Genomic DNA, 17,163 nt, shown 5'->3' with positions numbered 1-17,163 from the left:
GAGTTGCACTGGGTACCAGGAGCCAGGTGGAGCAGCCAACCCAAGTACCCTACCCCTGGCTCTGGCTCTGTGTGTGGCTGTGTAAAGTCTGCTTGCTCAGGAAGGGATGACCATGAAGGTCTGCACATGCTGCACAGCCGTGTTACGTGTCAGTAAGGGGCGGTGTGAGGGATTTGACCATCCACATGGGAAGAGTTAGTTCGCCTGGGCTTTTTTTGTTTAAAAGAATGAATGATGGGAGATCAACCTCTGAAAATATGTAAGGCTATTCCCACACATATTTTACATGCTCACCGCACAGCAGATACATAGTCATGTACTACTCTGGGAGGACACAACTTACCAGCGCCGCCCTCCCCCATCATGTGTAACTGACACCTGACAGCAGCAGGTACATCAAAATCCTTTGGCCGTGAGCAGCCTGATTAGAATTTCAAGGCCCTGTGGATTTGCATCTCCATTGTCAAACCTTGCTAGTGGGGATGAATACCGAGGAATGTTAATTAGAATGCCTCAGGGAAGGCCTGGGTGCAGGAAGCGACAATGGAGACCAGACACCAACACCTCTTTGTAATGCAATGTGTCTACTTGATACTAACACCCCTCCTTGATATGAAAGGGCAGTAAATGTGCTGTCTGGAACCACTCCTTTCAGAGCCGGGAAGTGGGTGAATTGTAGGAGACGAAAGTCTGCCTGCAACCCCCTGCTTCAGAGGAAGCCCATGTTGTGATCAAGCGCCGCATAGGGCTCAGTTAATTAGGGAGATACTTTGATGGACAGCAGACAGGAAGATGGGTGGTACTTAGATATGTTGCCATCCTTCCCCTGTCTGTTGCCAAGCGCTCCGGTTCTGACCTGAAGTATCACCGAAGATTGTTGGTGGAGACCCAAGATTGGCCGACTTAAATTAGGCTTGGCCTACACCAATCCCTGTGCACCATTTGGCTTTAAAAAGAGGGCTGAGCCCCTCACTGATCAGATCATTTAAAGACTTTGCAAGGAATAAGAAGGGCTCATTTGAACCTAAGCAGAAGGTACAGTCTACCTTCCATCTTTCGCCAGTGAAGGAAGGCCAGGAGAGAAGCAATATCTCTCCCCTTAACATCTTCCAGGGAACAGAGGGAGAACCAGACTCAGAGGACCCGTCCAGCAGTTCCAGAACAGGTACCAAGCCAGCTCACAGCGTGCCCGGTTAGGCTCCGACAGCAAGCTTCCTAGGTGGGAATTGCCAGAGAGTCTCGAGACAAAAGACATGGCCATTGCCTGCCAAAACGCTCCTGAGCTTTGGGCTGTCTGCCTTGAAAGGATACAAGCCCTGCGAAGAAGCTAGGAGGAGTGCCATACAAGCATCATTCAGCGACAATTTCAAGACAGTTAAGTCCTCGAACTGCATCCGGCTGCACATCTGACTGTTGTCATGCTGCAGTCACCAGAGCCACCCGAGACGCCTCGACCATCATTCCAGATCCTCAGGCAAGCACAGAGACAACGATTCTTGGCCCCGAGTTTGCCGCACCGGACAGCCTGCAGACGTCCATCCAGCCGGCCTTGCCAAACTGCCTGCCGCCTGGTACCCGCAGCTGTCTCCCGCCACTAACTCAGTCTCATGGGCTGTGAAGCGCCCTGGAACCGCCTCGACGCTGTCGAACACCAAGAACTTTTTCAGCACCAGACCAAGTACATTGTGGTTCTGCCCCCGCTTCCCCCGGTCCTTCTCTGAAGGCCCCTACAGACAGCTTCAACCCCTTGCCCCTTTGGTGTTGAAACCATACCATTAAACAGTAAGACAGATTGCTTTACCAACTACCCTCATATCAGTATCCAGAGTGCATCCATTTCCTTTGTGAAACTGTCTGTCCTCTGTGTTCCTTTACAGTGTGGGTTGTAATTGTAGTGTGCTAGAACTGTCTGTTGTAGTAATAATAAAGTAGTTATTTGTATACAACCTTGACTGGACAGTCCCTTAGCATTGGGTAATAATTGTACTTGCTGTGTTGCAACTAAACAACAATCCACAACCTTGCGGAGATAAGCCTGCCGTTCCGTCCAAGTTACCAAAATTCTGTAAGAGTATTGGGAGGGTCCTGTAGCTGTAGGAGCAGCAGTTTGGCTCCCTGGTAGAGGATTGTCTGCAAAGGGGGTGGAGTGTTTTCAAGGAACAGAGTGGAGGATCTGCATGTGGAACGGAGGATGTATATACACAGAGGTGGATTTAGCATTTTAATGAAGGACAAAGGGCGAGCGGGCCTTGCCGTGTCCTGGTGACACCTTCCCAATCTCTTCACACCAGCCACAAAACACAAGCCCTCATCCCTCCATGCTGGCAGTCAGGCACAGTTAAATAAAGCAAAGTTTTATCAGTCGCCTGGCTAAGCGTTTGTTAGGGTTCCTGGGGGCCCATTTCAATATGATGGGGTCTCCCCTTGATTGTAGCTAGAAGGGGTGGACACACTCTGTGGCACCCTTGGGTTGCTTAACTAAGTATGGATACAAATTAATTTTCTTCAATCTCACAGGGTAGGAAGCCAGAGGGGAGCTGAAACACTGAACTGCCACTGAAAAGTTAGTAATTGCTATGTCAGCAAGGTGCTAATGCAACAGAATAAAAGAGGCGATAACACTGCTGGATGCTATCAAAGCCAACCTGTCGCAGAGGGCACATTTAAAGTCTTCAGTTAAGATGACAGTAGCCAGCAAAGGGCAGCCTGTAACATGCAGACAAGGCAAAGTGCACCTTTAATGCCATGAACATAAGAAATATGTTGCTGTGTAGTAGCCAAAATAGGGGCCGCTGCTGTCAATAGTTAAACCATGAGGGTTTTTCTTCATAGGAAAAATTGCAAACTCAATCACTACTATTGACATCCAATGTCAGCTAATCAGGCACATTGAGATTAAATGATTTGCCCAGGATCACACATTTCGTTAAAGTGGAGAAATCGATATGCAGACCCAGGCTGTGATTGAAGCACTTGACTACATATATTCCTAGTGATAGGTCACAATTATTTTTTAGGGTTGGGTTTCCAAAAACAAAATGATTTGTTTTTCTATCAATGCATTGAAAAGAACCAAAATCACATAAGAAAACAACCTGACATCTACATTGTTATAGAAATCGGTCAAGCAAAAAGGCATGTATAGCTTTATTTTCGCCACCCTGAACTTACGATTGTGGTAGCACCCTGCAAAGGAATATGAACCTAAAAACAATATCATTTTGTTTTAAAAAAAGGTATTCACAATGAAAGAGAATTCAATAAGGTAATCTGCTTGAGCCATTATTTTACACAGGATGCAGCGTTATACACCCCTCCCATTTATTATCACCCACCAATTGCACCTTCTAAAGGACAACAGTCCCTGCCCAGGCGCACCCGAGTCTGGGTCATCAACCTTTATTGAAATAAGGTTGACACAAAGCTGAACCCAGGGGTGCTGAGAACTAGTGGGAAAGGTGCTGTGCTTCCCTGTGCTTTTAACGGTCACACAAAAGTGGGGTCTGGGAAGACTTTGGATAGCTGATCCTACTTCAGAGAAGTAAAGTCAGGACGTGTTCCCTTCCCGCGCTGGCTGTGTGTGAGACACGGCCTATGAAATTGGGTCAGTCCCGCAAAATGCAGGATAGATGGCCACCATACAGACACACCCAGCCCTGTTCTCCAACCTTGGGTTTCATCCAGGCTTCTTTAGCTGCCAACCTGGTATATGGTCAACATGGAGAACTCGCACAAAAGGGATTTTGGTCAACCATGTGGATCTTTTTGGCCCATTTCAATAAAACCTTATGTAAGGGGCTGCATTTTACTTGGTTCCCTGTTCATTTTTCTATTGCTGTGACTGCATATGGGCAGCTAGGGCAAGCACCTGCCGACCTAGCAGCACAAATATGCTCCCCTTTTACTATTTCCCTCCCGCTTCCTTTTTCTCCCATACAGCATTCCTTTTGCCCCCCTCTTTTTTTCCTAACCAGCAATTTCCTCTTTACTATCCTACTCTCGTCGTCCCCTGTTCTTGCCTCATCCTACTTCGTTTTTCCTTCTCCATTTCTGCCAACGGTTCTTTGTTCTAAAGATCCTGCTCTCTTCCTCATGTTGCTGCTATTCACATACTTACCTGCCTTTGTTAACTAATGTTTCCCTCCCTCATTTACCCGCATCACACATACTTTGCCTAAATTGCTGCCCCTCTACTCCCCATCCATCACTCGCCTCCCTTCTCCTGCCCGCCCTCACTCTTAATTTCTCCCTAACTCTTCTCCCTACACTGAACACTCTGCTATGTTTGCACTCCCTTTAATCCTCTTTACCCTGCATTTCGGCTCACTCTTGTGCCCGAGTAACTATTTCCTCATTATCCTGCCCTCGTTCATTCTCTTTACCCATTCAACCTTTTACCCTCACCTAGCCTTGTTCAATCACCTTACCTCCTGCCTTCCCTCACTCTCAATTTCTCACTCACTCTTCTGCCCTCCTTCCTTCTGCACTCACCTGTCCCATCAGTGTTCATGTTACCTGCTCCTTCTCTACTTTTCTTCCTCACTATCATGCCCTACTCCCTCTCCATTTCCATTTCCGTTCAGTGCCCTGCAGCAGGGCAATGTGGAGCCGCAGGAGATATGGAGGTGGTGGGTTGGAGTTAAGGGTTCTTTCAAGTGCCACGAGCATGGAGAATAAAGGGTGAACTCCTTTAAGTCTGTAATGTTCAATGACATTTCAAGTGCGGGGGGCAAGAACACTGGGGACATGCACAAAATGGCTCTGTATGCTGTAGGAATTATCCCGTTATACAGGGGTGTATCCAGCATTGCAAGAGTTGGGGGGAGGGCCTGAGCCACAAAAAAAGTCCAGCTACCCCCCAAATGCAGTGCGCACAATTCTATACAGTATCATTCGTGCCCCCAAAACACCCACCCCTGCCCCAATCTACTTTTGGTTACATTAGTGACAAATGGCACTCCAACACAAAAAAATAAAACAATAACTAAAAAATAAAAACTCTAGAATCATCGATGCAGGAAACTCCTCTATTAGAGCTCTGTCCAGATGCTCTGGGGCAAAATACATGCAAACCTCTTAATTTGCATATGGATTGCACCACCAGAAATTACTTCACAGAAAAGGACACCGTAAGGAGCATCATCAGTCTTTGATACTTGGAGGCGCCATGGAAGTGACTGTAGAATAAGTTGCCATAAGTAAGCCAGGTGGTAAATACATTTTTGGTGAAAAATACCTAAATTGCACCATTATTATATATGGAGCAGCTCTATAATCATTAGGCTTTTTTAAATAACAGCAGGATATAGTAACATAAGCTATGAAGAGAATCACTTACAGAGCTGCAGATAAGACACAGTGTGATTAAATGCTTTGCCCAGGACCACACACTTTGGTTAAATGGTGAAACGGGGATGAGGACAATTTAAGCAACTGAGCACATCTTCCCAGGTTTAGTTGATATAGATATTTATTAAGGTTTTGCGTTGCATTTCATGTGCTTAAATAATACTTTATTTTTAGCGATGCCTTGGAAGCAAAGCACATTCCATAATAAACTATCCTTTCATAGTAAACAAACTATACACTTCATACATTGTCATAGAAATATGTTGAGCAATAAGAGTATGGCTTTAGTTTTATTCTCCCCATCCTGCATGCAAAGTCACAATAGCATCATGTAGATTCACGTGAGCCTAACAAATCCCCCTTGGGTTTTAAAGCCATAGTAATTTCATAAAGCATGCAACTTTATGCACCCTTCTCACTTCTGATCACTCCCTCCCATTCCCACCCCCCTCCCATCAGCGTCTAATGGCTCACATTGAAATGCTCTGTTGACAGAGCAACATGAGAGCCCCTCTGCCGTTCGGAAAGGGTAAGGTGTTCTGCTGCCAGGACAATGAGCGTGCTGATCAGGAATTGCTCAACACGCCTTGTCCTGCCAGCAGGACGCCTTTCCTGTTGGGCACCCTAATTGAGGTGCCTAACGGGAGAGGTGTCCCACTGACAAATATCCCGGTCTCTCAAAAGAGCCTCTGGGGGTTGGCAGAGGCAGCTTGCCCTGACCCCCGCTCTGTATGCCACTGTAGGGGGGCCCAAGGGCAGGCACAGGATTTCAGAGGAGGGCCTCTCTGGCCCCACCCTAGTGACAACACTTTATGTGGCTGCTGTTTAAGGGTATGTTCAGTGTAGTGCACTGAGGTGCAAGTTTCAACTTCTTACACTTTTATTTTCAAATGAAACCATCCGGAACTTTCTTTTTAAAATAAAAGTATAGGAACAGTAAAACTTAATAAAAGAAAGTAGAGTAGCACTGATCCCAACCGCTCCCGTCAACTTCGACCACTGGTGTCCTGCAGACCTGCCATCGCCCCTGTATTTTCGGTAAACCATGTATAGACAGTGGCAGATTTAAGGCAAAGGGCGCAGTGGGCAAAAATTACTGACAGACCCAGGTGGGCGGGTTATGAATGCAGAGCCTAGAGTGGGCAGAGTTGTACAATGATTAACTTTAGGGACACATACTTTATTTTTTAATTTTTGTTATTTTATTTTCTTTGTTTGAAGGTCTGACTCTAGCTAGAGACAGGTGGGCCTCCTTGCCAGGTTTTGCTGTCAATGGCGGTAATATTGAATGATCAAGCCTAAAGTAAACGTTGGAAATGATAGGGTTCAAGGCAATGCGCAATAACATGGGCAACGTTAAGTTACAGTACAGAAGGTGATATCACGGCAGTGGCACACAGAGTGGTGGGTCAGGGGGGCAAGCTGCCCTCGCAGAGGCTCTTTTGAGAGCCTCACTGGGACATTTGTCAGTAGGACACATCTCCCGTTTGGCACATCCATGAGATTACCCAAAGGGAAAGTTGTCCCATTGGCAAGAATGTGTGCTGAGCAATTTCTGACACCTTACCCTTTCGAAATGGGAGAGGTGTCCTGCTGCCAGCTCAATGCCCCAAGGAGCTCCGAGCAGCAGAGGAGCTTGCACTTTGCTGTGTCAACAGAGCATTTCATTGTGAGCCGTTAGGCACTGATGGGAAGGGGGGCTATTGGCAGGGACTTTTGTCCCTTTAGAAACAGGAATGGGAGGGAGTGATCAAAAGTGAGAAGGGTGCATAATACTGCATGCTTGATGAAATAATGACTATGGCTTAAAAAACCAAGGGGGATTTGACAGGCTCACATTAATCTGCATGATGCTATTGTGACTTTGCATCTAGGATGAGAATAAACCTAAAGCCATACTCTAAGTGCTCAACATGTTTCTTTCTACGACAATGTATATACTGTATAGTTTACTATAAAAGGCTAGTTTATTATGCAATGTGGTTTGATTCCAAGGCATTGCTTTAAATAAAGTATTACTTAAGCACATGAAATATAAAGCAACACGTTAATGAATCTATATCAACTAAACCTGAGAAGATGTTAATATATCAGGCTATTTTAAAAAAAGCCTAACGACTATAGAGTTTCTCCATATACAATATGTATTTTGAATTGAAATTCAAATTGGGGTCTTGGCGGGTAGCTCACCCCCGACAAGGGTTTCCCAGCCAAGCCCCCAGCTTTGCTGACGGAAGCAGGGGGCTTGGTGATCTAATCTGGGGTCCTCCTTTTTCCCCAGCCATCACTTGCGTGTTTTCACTCTTTGCTGTGCCTGTTTCTTTCTTCTGGCCTGAAAGGGACACACTGCCCTCGAGACATTAGAGTGGCTCCATCTCTGCAGCAGACACAGCTTTAAAGGATCATATCTTGTCACTGGTTGACCGCTGTTATAGCGTGTACACTGCCACACACTGTGCTCCTCTAGTTGACATGCCCGCTCTGGATATTCTCGTGCTCTTGCTACCTTTGCACTATATAATGTCCACACAAAGACATTGCTGAGAAAGGAACCCACAGCCCCAATTGCGATCTGCACAGACCTTCCAGAAAAGTGCCAGGAGTCCGATGTGAGAGGCACAAAAAGGCATTGCGAAATGTGGGTATTAATGGCACACTTGTGAAAGACCACCTACAGCAGTTGAGATCGGGACACTATAATTTCAAAGTGCATAAAATGACAGGTGTCCATTATCAGCCAATGACTAGGCAACATATGAACAAATTGCCCATGAAGGTCAAAACCAGGAGTGAACTAACTGGTGCTGCGTGTGTGCAGGGCGATATGTAGAGTTTTGGAGATATTTACATATCGATATAGGATCAGACAACATCGTTAACATCAAGATATATACAACAGAATTGATTACTGTATAAATGCACGATTTTTATCTCCCGGGGCCACTTTTGGACTACTTTGCTTGTTGGGTCAATTTGGGAAAAGCATACGCATTGCACTTTTATAAGCAGCCCCTCTACTTTTGTCTGTGGTCCCATCTGTACCCTCCACACTAAATTTGACTCTTGGAGACCCCACTGGGCTCATGTGTTTATGGGCTTGTGGGGAGCAGAAGCAGGCGGTCCAGTAGGGAACATAGTTCCACTACTTCTTTTCGTACACTTCGACCACTGGTCGACATGAGTATTCTGCAGGAAAATTGGCGATTCTGCAGGAGGGCTTATGAAGGGTGTCAGAGCTATAGAGTGTATGTACAAGTAGGCGAAGCTATCTAGAGAGTGTGAGGGGATGGAAGTGGTGTGTTACAGTAATACAGGGAATTAATTAAGAAACGTGACGAACGTCCTTGTGGGAAGCGTTATGTTAATTCCCCTTTCCCACACTTACCTGTTGGACCTTTGGCTTTCACTCTCGACACCGGCTCAACCGCTAGCTCCACGCGCTCTACTCTCCTCCCACTCACATCTTCCCATCCTTCTTCTCCTCTCACCACGCCTCCTTGATCTCAGATTTAGACTCCTCAGTCACCCGAGTCGTGTGGTATGAGACAGGGCAACGGGTTCACCAGCTGGCACGTGGATTCGACATTGGGCGTGGCTACAGATACAATACACAAGGCTAGACAGCTACTTTGAATTCGTCTGCTCTATCAAAGATGGCCGCCATTTTAAATTGCTGCCAAAATTGTCTTTTCCTCTGCATCGCTGACTGTAATGCCAGCAGCCTTCGCTTGTATCGTGTATCCTCTGTGGTCCTTCTTCTCTGCCTATACACTAGCTCCGGCAATGAGCATGATCTCCGAAACCCTTGCTTGGTCACGTGACTCCTAGGCTCACGTGACGTCACATGCGGTGTCAGTGGTAGCGGTGGAGATGGCTTGCTGTGGGGAGTCCGGGTCCGGGTGTGGGTGTTGTGGGGAGCGAGGGGGTCGTGCCCCCGAGGAACTGGTAAGCGGGTGGGGAGAAGTGGTGGTGTATCGGAAGCAAGGCATAGAAGATAAAGGAAGACTTGGGTAGTGGGCTCGGGCTATATTAGGAAGAGGGAGCCAATATAATAGAACAGGGTTGTGTCTGGGTGAGGACAGCTGTGATCAGATAACATGGGGCTAACGGAGAGGTTTTCAGAAGAGTGAGGGTGCTTAAGAGGATAACTTTGGATGTAGAGTTTATAACGTGAGCGCAGTCTGATTAGCGTTAAAATAGTAATGAATGACAAAACTGTCTCAGTTGGCATGAAAGGTGGGCACAGGGCTTTAAGTGTTATGGGGCTCCCTGGTAATTTCCAAAAACTGCTTTCGAGCCGAGGCCTATTGCAGCTCTCTCTGCCCCTCACTAATAAGGATTTTTCCGTCGTGGGGGCTTCAGGAGACCCACGGTCCATTGACAAGCTGTGAAAGCAATGGACCTGGGGAAACGAGAAGCTGATAGTCTTCTCCTGAAGCAGGAGACCCCCACACCTCTCACCCGCGGTTGTCCAAATGAGTATGTTCGTACTTTGCAGACATGTTCCTGTTAAGCTGAGTGCTGTGACAGATGACATTAGCATCATGTACCTAGAAGGGTTGCATGGTTTGATCTCTGCCAAATGCATATTTGTTAAAAAAAAATTAAACTGGGGTCGTTCTCATGGTCTCAAAATGCTCTTTGACCAACATTGGTGCCAGGCGTCCCTTTTCTCATAAGTATGCAGACTGGGTGCAAACAAGACCATTTGAGAGCATTGCTGAGTGACCCGAAATACAATGTTTGCACAGTCTCCTGATTTATTGGTTGGGGCAGGGCCCCCTTTAAATCAAACCCAGCATTGTTTATGCCGTATCTAGCACTTAGGCCACATCTGCTGTTAGAACCCCTCCTCAATTTGGAACGTGCTTACAGTGATGGGTACTCGTACATAGATGCACCGTGGGTGTCAATGCAGTCATTACCTAAATCTCACTATAATGGACAGGCTATATTGACGGTTTTGAGAGCACAGGGAATGGACTGGGCACCCAGCTACGTGGGGATTTAGGAGACACGTGTGCGTGCACCTTCTGTTAATAAAATACATTTTTTGAAAAAATTGTTTTAATGGTTGTATACATTCCAACCTTTAAACATACAAACATGGTAGCAGGCGCCCCTCTCTTGAAAGAACACGGCATGATAACCTGTTCAGTGGTTATTAACCACTTTGAGAGTTCACAGCCATCTGCTTTTGGCTCACTGTACCTTTCACAGATGGGAAATAACCATTTGCATATCAGTCTTTGTCCCGCCCACATGGGCAGTCCAGCACCGAAATGCCATGGCAATTCCCTTCTGAACAAGAGTACCAACAGCAACCCCATACACGTGTTTCAGCCTTGTTGGGCCTCATCAGTGAGGTGGAGCTGTGCCTCTCTGAGCACACTGAGCAGGGAGTCCATGTCTGGTTGCCCCCAGGTAACTTAGAGTGACCAACCCCAAGTTCCTTCCAAAAATACAAAGAAGGTAGCAGGCACCCCTCTCTCGAAAGAACACGGCATGATAACCTGCTGAGTGGTTATTAACCCCTTTGAGAATTCGCAGCCATCTGTTTTTTGCTCACTGTACCTTTCACAGACGGGAAATAATAATTTGCATATCAGTCTTTGTCCCGCCAACATGGGCAGTCCAGCACCGAAATGCCATGGCAATTCCCTTCTGAACAAGAGTACCAACAGCAACCCCATACACATGTTTCAGCCTTGGCAAAGCTCCACCTCACTGATGAGGCCCAACATCAGTGAGGTGGAGCTGTGCCTCTCTGAGCACAGTAAGCAGGGAGTCCATGTCTGGTTTAAACCTTTAAACATAAGTTCATCGATGAAAGCAACACTGAACTGACTTTTCCTTATTTACAAAATGACATTATCTACTATCAGCAGTTTCTCAAGAAATTTTAGAGCGTCAATTGTCCTATTTTCGTAGCCGCCGGAATTCTCTCCCAGGTGAGGTGTTCTCCATATCGATCGAGCTCCGACTGTACGAACTGCAGAGCCGTACATCTCTCATCAGTTAATTTCGGACAAAGTAGCAACAGATGTTTATTTTCAATCGTCTCTGGGTCTTCACAAAAACGACAAACCGCTTCATGGGCCTTTATCAGTTTTCTAGCCAGAAATAGTTCCTTTGATGGGAGGATATTTAACCTGCATCTCAACAACAAGTCTCTAAAGTGTGGCGAGGGAAATTTTATCAGTTAACCAGGCAGTTCATTGAACCTATGACGTTCCCAGATGATATTCAGACACATCTTACTCTGATGTTTTAATTCAATAGTCTCTAGCCAATCCTTTTCAAGATTGCCTTTTTAACCTTGTTTGGATTATTCTTTAGAGTGTCGCAGGGTTTCCAGGCACTCTTTCCATCGATCTTTCCATCTTGCGAGATTTTTATTTTTGTTGTTTGCTGCCATCCCTTTAAGTATCTGAAAGGGCCCTGGGAGATTATCAATGATACATTTCCGGAACATTGATAAATCCTTCCAGCGTACAATTGACGATAAGGATTGCAGTCTTAACTCGTATCATATAACTGCTGCAGGAACAGCGTTTGGAAGTCTTAGGATCTTTCTGCAGAAGAAAGATTCACAAATATTCCAGGTTTTCTAGGACAGAGTTAGGAGTGCTTCTACTCCACAAGTTATCACCGGCGTTACTTTTTGCTTAAAAAAGATGGTGACTGGTTTCAGGGAATAGATGCCAAATCGACGATAAAATGCTCTTCCTTGGTTTGTCAGTTTTGAGTTTTTCCTTGATCAGTAGATAATGACCCTATTCATTAATGTTTTATATTAATACAAATTCCTAGAAAGAGGATCGAATCAACTGATTCCAACTGGCGATTCTTCTATTTTCCATGTGAAGGTAGCCCCTCTTTTTTTTTGTTGGTTCCTTGGGCTGATTGCATAATCAATATCTTTGACTTATTGACATTGATTTTCATGTCATTCTTATCCAGGTATGTTTTAAATGCATTCAGCCTTTGTTGCAGTCCGATTGGAGTTAAATCAACGAAAACTAAATCGTCTGCATACAATATCCTTGGAATTGTGTCGTCTTCTATTGTTGGAGGAAAGGCTCTAATTTGATTTTGTGAACCTATCATATCCGCCAGATAGAGCACAAACAAGAAAGGCCCAAGTGCACATCCTTGCTTGATTCCCCAAAATGTTCTTATTTTCTTAGTAAGAGTGCCATCTCTGGTAAGTTGGATTTGGATAGATGTCTCCGAATATAAGGCTTGAATTGCTTCCAGAATGTCAGTCGGGCAACCCCCATTTCTCCAGCTTCTTAAGTCCTTCTCGAAAGCCTGTTCGAGGTCAATAAACCCCAAATATACTTTGGTCTTTGTTTCGAGTGCCTTTTTGCTTTCAGCAAGTTCAGGATGAATAGATTTAAGGAGGTACCCACTCCACTCATGAAGGCAGATTGTCTCTTATCTAAGATATTCTCTTGGAGGGCCCATTTCTTCAAGTCGTGTAGTAGCAACGAGGCAAATAACTTCCCTATTGAGTCCAGAACCGCTATGGGCCTGTAATTCTTGGGGTCACTACAGTCTCCCTTTTTATAAAAAGGCAACACAATGGCTTCTTTCCATGTTGATGGAAGTGTTTTGGTTTTTACTATTTGTTCAAATAGTAACTAGATGACATCTGCCAATTTGTCCTTGTTTTCTTTTAGAATTTGGTTGGAGATGCCAATCATCTTATATATTTGTGTGCGGTCAAATTTTATCGACCAGGATTGATTGGTTGTTAGCTTAGTTCGATCGGCCGTGCTCTCCGTCTTGGCAAAAAGGGAGGTATAATGCCTAACGCAAGTGTCTTCTGGTACTTGATTTGTCCCGACTGCAGATTGAAAGTCCTTGCGGTTATTGATTACATCCCAAAGGTGTCTTGGATTACAAGAGTTGATGGCCACAAGCTTTTCCTCTCCGTCTAGTTGCAATCTGCTCGCTCTTGTCATCTTGAGCCAATTTATATAGGTCTGTTTGCGTTTTCTTAATGCTTCCTGATTTCCTGGGGAGGTTCTTTCCGAAGGAGTCTCAATCATGCTCGGTGTTCTTTTCTCTTTTCAACCAAAGTTGTATTGTAAGTGTATCTTCTTTGTGTTTTAATTTGATAGTCCATCAAGAGCCATCCATAATTAACATCTGGTTTTTCTGATGCTTGCCTCTTATACCCCTTGATTAAGTCGACTAAATTCCTTTAATTAATTCTGACTCGGTTGTGCCTCCAACATACTTCATTGGGGGTTGTTTTGAGTTTCTCTTGCGCCTTCCCCACGAAAATTATTTCTGTACTGAGGAGTGCATGATTGCTGCTGAGTTGTTTCTTTACTTCAAACGTTTTGATACAGTCCCATAGATTATTAGAAACAAAACAACATTCCAAACATGCACTGGTTCTTGCACACAACCAGGTATATGCACCTCTCGGATCACCTTTAGTAACTCCAGTAAGAATATTCATGGATCGGCCTTCCATTAAGTGCTTCCAAATCTGTTCTTTCTCGCCCAAAGCGATCAGAGTCTCGCTTTTTCCTTTGTTCTTCAGAAGTTTGATGTTTAAATCGCCACATAGGACAATAGATTGGCCCGGATCTTCGATCATGGATTTATCAATTATGCTTTCGATTTTCTCTCTGGAATTACTATTCAGTCCTTTATTTTCACTCCAATAGACATTGATTAGGAGGATGGTGATGTCCCTTGCTTCTAGCATTAATTTCATTTTTAGCACTTGTATGAAGGGGCTTCGGGTTAGGTGTTCAATTACCCGAATTCCTTTGGTCAGTTTAATCATCGTTAACAAGCCTGCAACAGGACGACCGGAAATTCCCTTTTTTGCTGGGTTTGTCAGACTTCGTAGCCCCCAAATATTGGTTTTTCTCCTAACCAAGTCTCTTGTAGACAAATTATTTCATATGTGCCCAGAAAATTGTCAGCGCCAGAAAACAGATGCCTAAAGCCCCGGGTGTTCCAGGAGGCAATACACAGACTTGTTTCCTGGCTCTTTACGGAGGTCTATTGCTTTTTTTTGGCTACTAGGGCTTCGGCCATCCACGCCCAATCATCTCCATAGGTGAGGGTTTTCCTTGACTTCATTTTAGTTGGCTCGTCATGCTGGAATTGTCGATCGTGAACCTATATTTCTTTCCTTCAGATCTAGAGGGAAGGTGAGTCGAATCCTCTTATTTTTTTTTCTCATTATACGCCCGATGGTCTTTTCTTGAGTTCACCTTTTTTCTTTCACTGGAATCCCCTTGATCTCCTTACTTTCCGCTTGGTGTACTCGCTGATGTTTGTTATTTTGACAATCATCCAGGACTTGAGTTTTTCCTGGAGCTTTAGGAGTTATTTTCTGGTCACTCTGTTTTTTTGTGATCGTATTTCCTTCCTTAATTTGCACAGAATCGACTGAGCTTTTCTCTTTTATCCACTCCAACAACTCATATCCCAAATTCTGTAGCTTTACTTTCATTTCTAGTAACGTTTCTTTTATCATTTCTGTCCTCACGTGAAGGATTACTAAGTCCATTCTTTTTTCGTTCGGAAATTCCACAATAGTAATATTGTTTGAGGACAGGAATCTAAGCATTGGGATCTGCCAGAATGTAGTCATCACAGTTTCTCGATTTAAGCTAAACCCATTCGCACTCCTCAAAGTATTTTCCAATTGTAATTTTAGCACCTTTCCACTTCTATTGTCGGCTTTCTGCTTCAAAGGATTAATCTTTCTGATTCCTCCGACTTTTTCTTATCATTGGGTTTAAATGTGACATCCTTGACTTTTGGGATTTCACTTTTTGAGCACTTTTTTATTTTATCATGTAGTGTTAAAAATGGCTCCTTGGCGTCCGCGATTTCATCTTTTGGATGGTTTGGGAGGGTGCCACTCTTTGTGGCTTTTCCTTGTTTGTTCATCGGTGCTTGTTTAGCATCATGCACATCCGACGGCCGCTCTTCGGGCCTTGGCGTTAGCCTTCGGTTCACTGGATCATCCATTTGTTCCCACTCCGCTGAATTAAAACTGTCCCATTATTTTCTTCATCTTTGTCTTGCATAACTTCAATTAGGTCACTCGGGCAGACATCTGATGTAAAAGAGTCTCCCGTGACCATTACAATTTGTGGCAGTGTGGAATGCTTTTTTTCGTCTTGTAGTCCTCCTATAAGGGCCAGTTCTTGTCTTGATCTTTTAGCGGATTGAGTTGTCTCGAGATTTGGTGGGGTCCTTATATTTCTTAAGAAGGCCCTTGAGCCATGCTGCTTTCGAGGTCCAGTTAAGTTTTTGGATTTCTTACCCCTTTTTTATTCGGGTCTAGTATCCTGTGGTTGGGCATGTCCCAATCCTCCATTGAAAAGCTAGTATTCGAGGGGATTTCACCGTCAATCCTTGTTGCTGGGGCCCCACTCATTTGTTTTGTTCTTTCTGTGTCTGATTTCTGACACCTTGAGGGGCTGTACTCTTTTGATTCTTGGTCAACTGGCGTTTCTGCGCATTTAAAAGCGCACCCCAAATTGAAAAGCAAGAGGCGCTTTTAAATGTGCAGAAATTGTAGGCCACTCTATGCACCCACTTTAAATACGTGCATGAGGGGTGCCACTGCTTTAGAGGGTCTTTACTGACCCTACTGACTCATGCAATACTTAAAAAAACAAAACATTAAGTGTGACAGCTGCTGTCTCACTTGCATTTCTGTTCCCCAAATGGGATAGAATGTGTTTTCTTCAAAAATTGAAAAATGTTCCCTTTTATTCTTGGTCAACTGCCCCCTTTTTTTAGGCAGTGTCTGTTGGCCAGCTGCGCTTTGCTTTGACGTTTCTTTTCTCTCTCTCTGTGTGATGGCCCCCAGGAGGGTCATTGGGAATGCAAAGATGTCAATTGTTCTTGTTAGTGTCCAGATTCAGATGGTGAAAGTTCCTCATCCTCTTCAAGGATCGCTTCCATAAGTAGAGATTGACCATTAGATTCACTTCGTGCTAGGTCTCCAAGTCGGTTTTGCCATATCCGAGATTGATCTGCTTCGTAGTTGAGCCTACTCTCGATTGATGAGAATCGCTCCAGAGTGGCGATTTGTTCATGAGATTTCAATTTAGCCCTTAGTAGATCTTGCATAGAATCGTTGACTGATTCATATAATTTCACGAATGGGGCCATTGTGATTGTGAGGGCTGCAATTACTGTATTGGGAAGAGGTTTCCATCCGGTCCTTTCGGTAGATCACCTCCCATTTAGCAAATTGCTAGTCTTCCGACCTAGCCGCAATAGTTGCAGAGGTATCGTTCATTTTTTTGGGGGTTTGAATGCTCTTATTCCGAGAGGTCGGGAAATTGCCCATCTTTGTAGGAGCCTTATCAAGTGCTGCAATCTCCGGGGGGGGGGGGGGGGGGGTGTGTGACCAGCGAGCATGCCGTGAAGACATGTGCTTGAGGAGCTCCTGCCCGTGATCCTGCTACGGGCGAAATCGTGCTGAGCGAATAACTCCATACATACCTGAAATAAGGCTTGCAGAAAGAGGAACCTCTTCCCCATAACCGGAAGCCACTCCCAAGAAAAACCGAGCCCGGCAAGCCCGAAAACTGGGCCAGAGAAGAGGCGCCCCTCGGCCCTGCAAGATGGCGGCGCCCGCGGCACCTGTGGGGCATGGGGACTGGAGCTCCCAGACAACGAGAACCTAGGAATCTGACAAATCAACGCAGAACCCCCCACATTTCCTCCCTCGCACTATCTGCAGAGAGGTGCCGACTTGCCCCTGATCCACTGGTGACCTGGTAGCGCAGCCCACGCCCCCGCAGGAAGCTGACT

General features: G+C 45.2%; 2 protein-coding genes across 2 annotated transcripts in view; one reads left to right on the top strand and one right to left on the bottom strand.

The window, feature by feature from the left end:
- Positions 1–9,083, bottom strand: part of MTHFR (methylenetetrahydrofolate reductase) — a 222,111-nt gene extending 213,028 nt beyond the window's left edge. The window contains exon 1 of the mRNA XM_069609914.1: positions 8,735–9,083. The gene's annotated coding sequence lies outside the window, so the exon portion shown is untranslated. The remainder of the gene's footprint in view (positions 1–8,734) is intronic.
- A 99-nt stretch (positions 9,084–9,182) lies between these two features.
- The window catches only part of CLCN6 (chloride voltage-gated channel 6), a 510,100-nt gene continuing 502,119 nt past the window's right edge, over positions 9,183–17,163 (top strand). Inside the window, exon 1 of the mRNA XM_069609912.1 lies at positions 9,183–9,294. Within this exon, the coding sequence (XP_069466013.1) occupies positions 9,220–9,294 (75 nt within the window). The 5' untranslated portion in view covers positions 9,183–9,219. The remainder of the gene's footprint in view (positions 9,295–17,163) is intronic.

Source organism: Ambystoma mexicanum, chromosome 8, assembly GCF_040938575.1.
Source record: "Ambystoma mexicanum isolate Mex_15411 chromosome 8, UKY_AmexF1_1, whole genome shotgun sequence".
Classification (NCBI taxonomy): Eukaryota; Metazoa; Chordata; class Amphibia; order Caudata; family Ambystomatidae; genus Ambystoma; species Ambystoma mexicanum.
The sequence above is the reverse complement of the archived record's forward strand: the minus strand, read 5'-3'. Positions and strand labels throughout refer to the sequence as shown.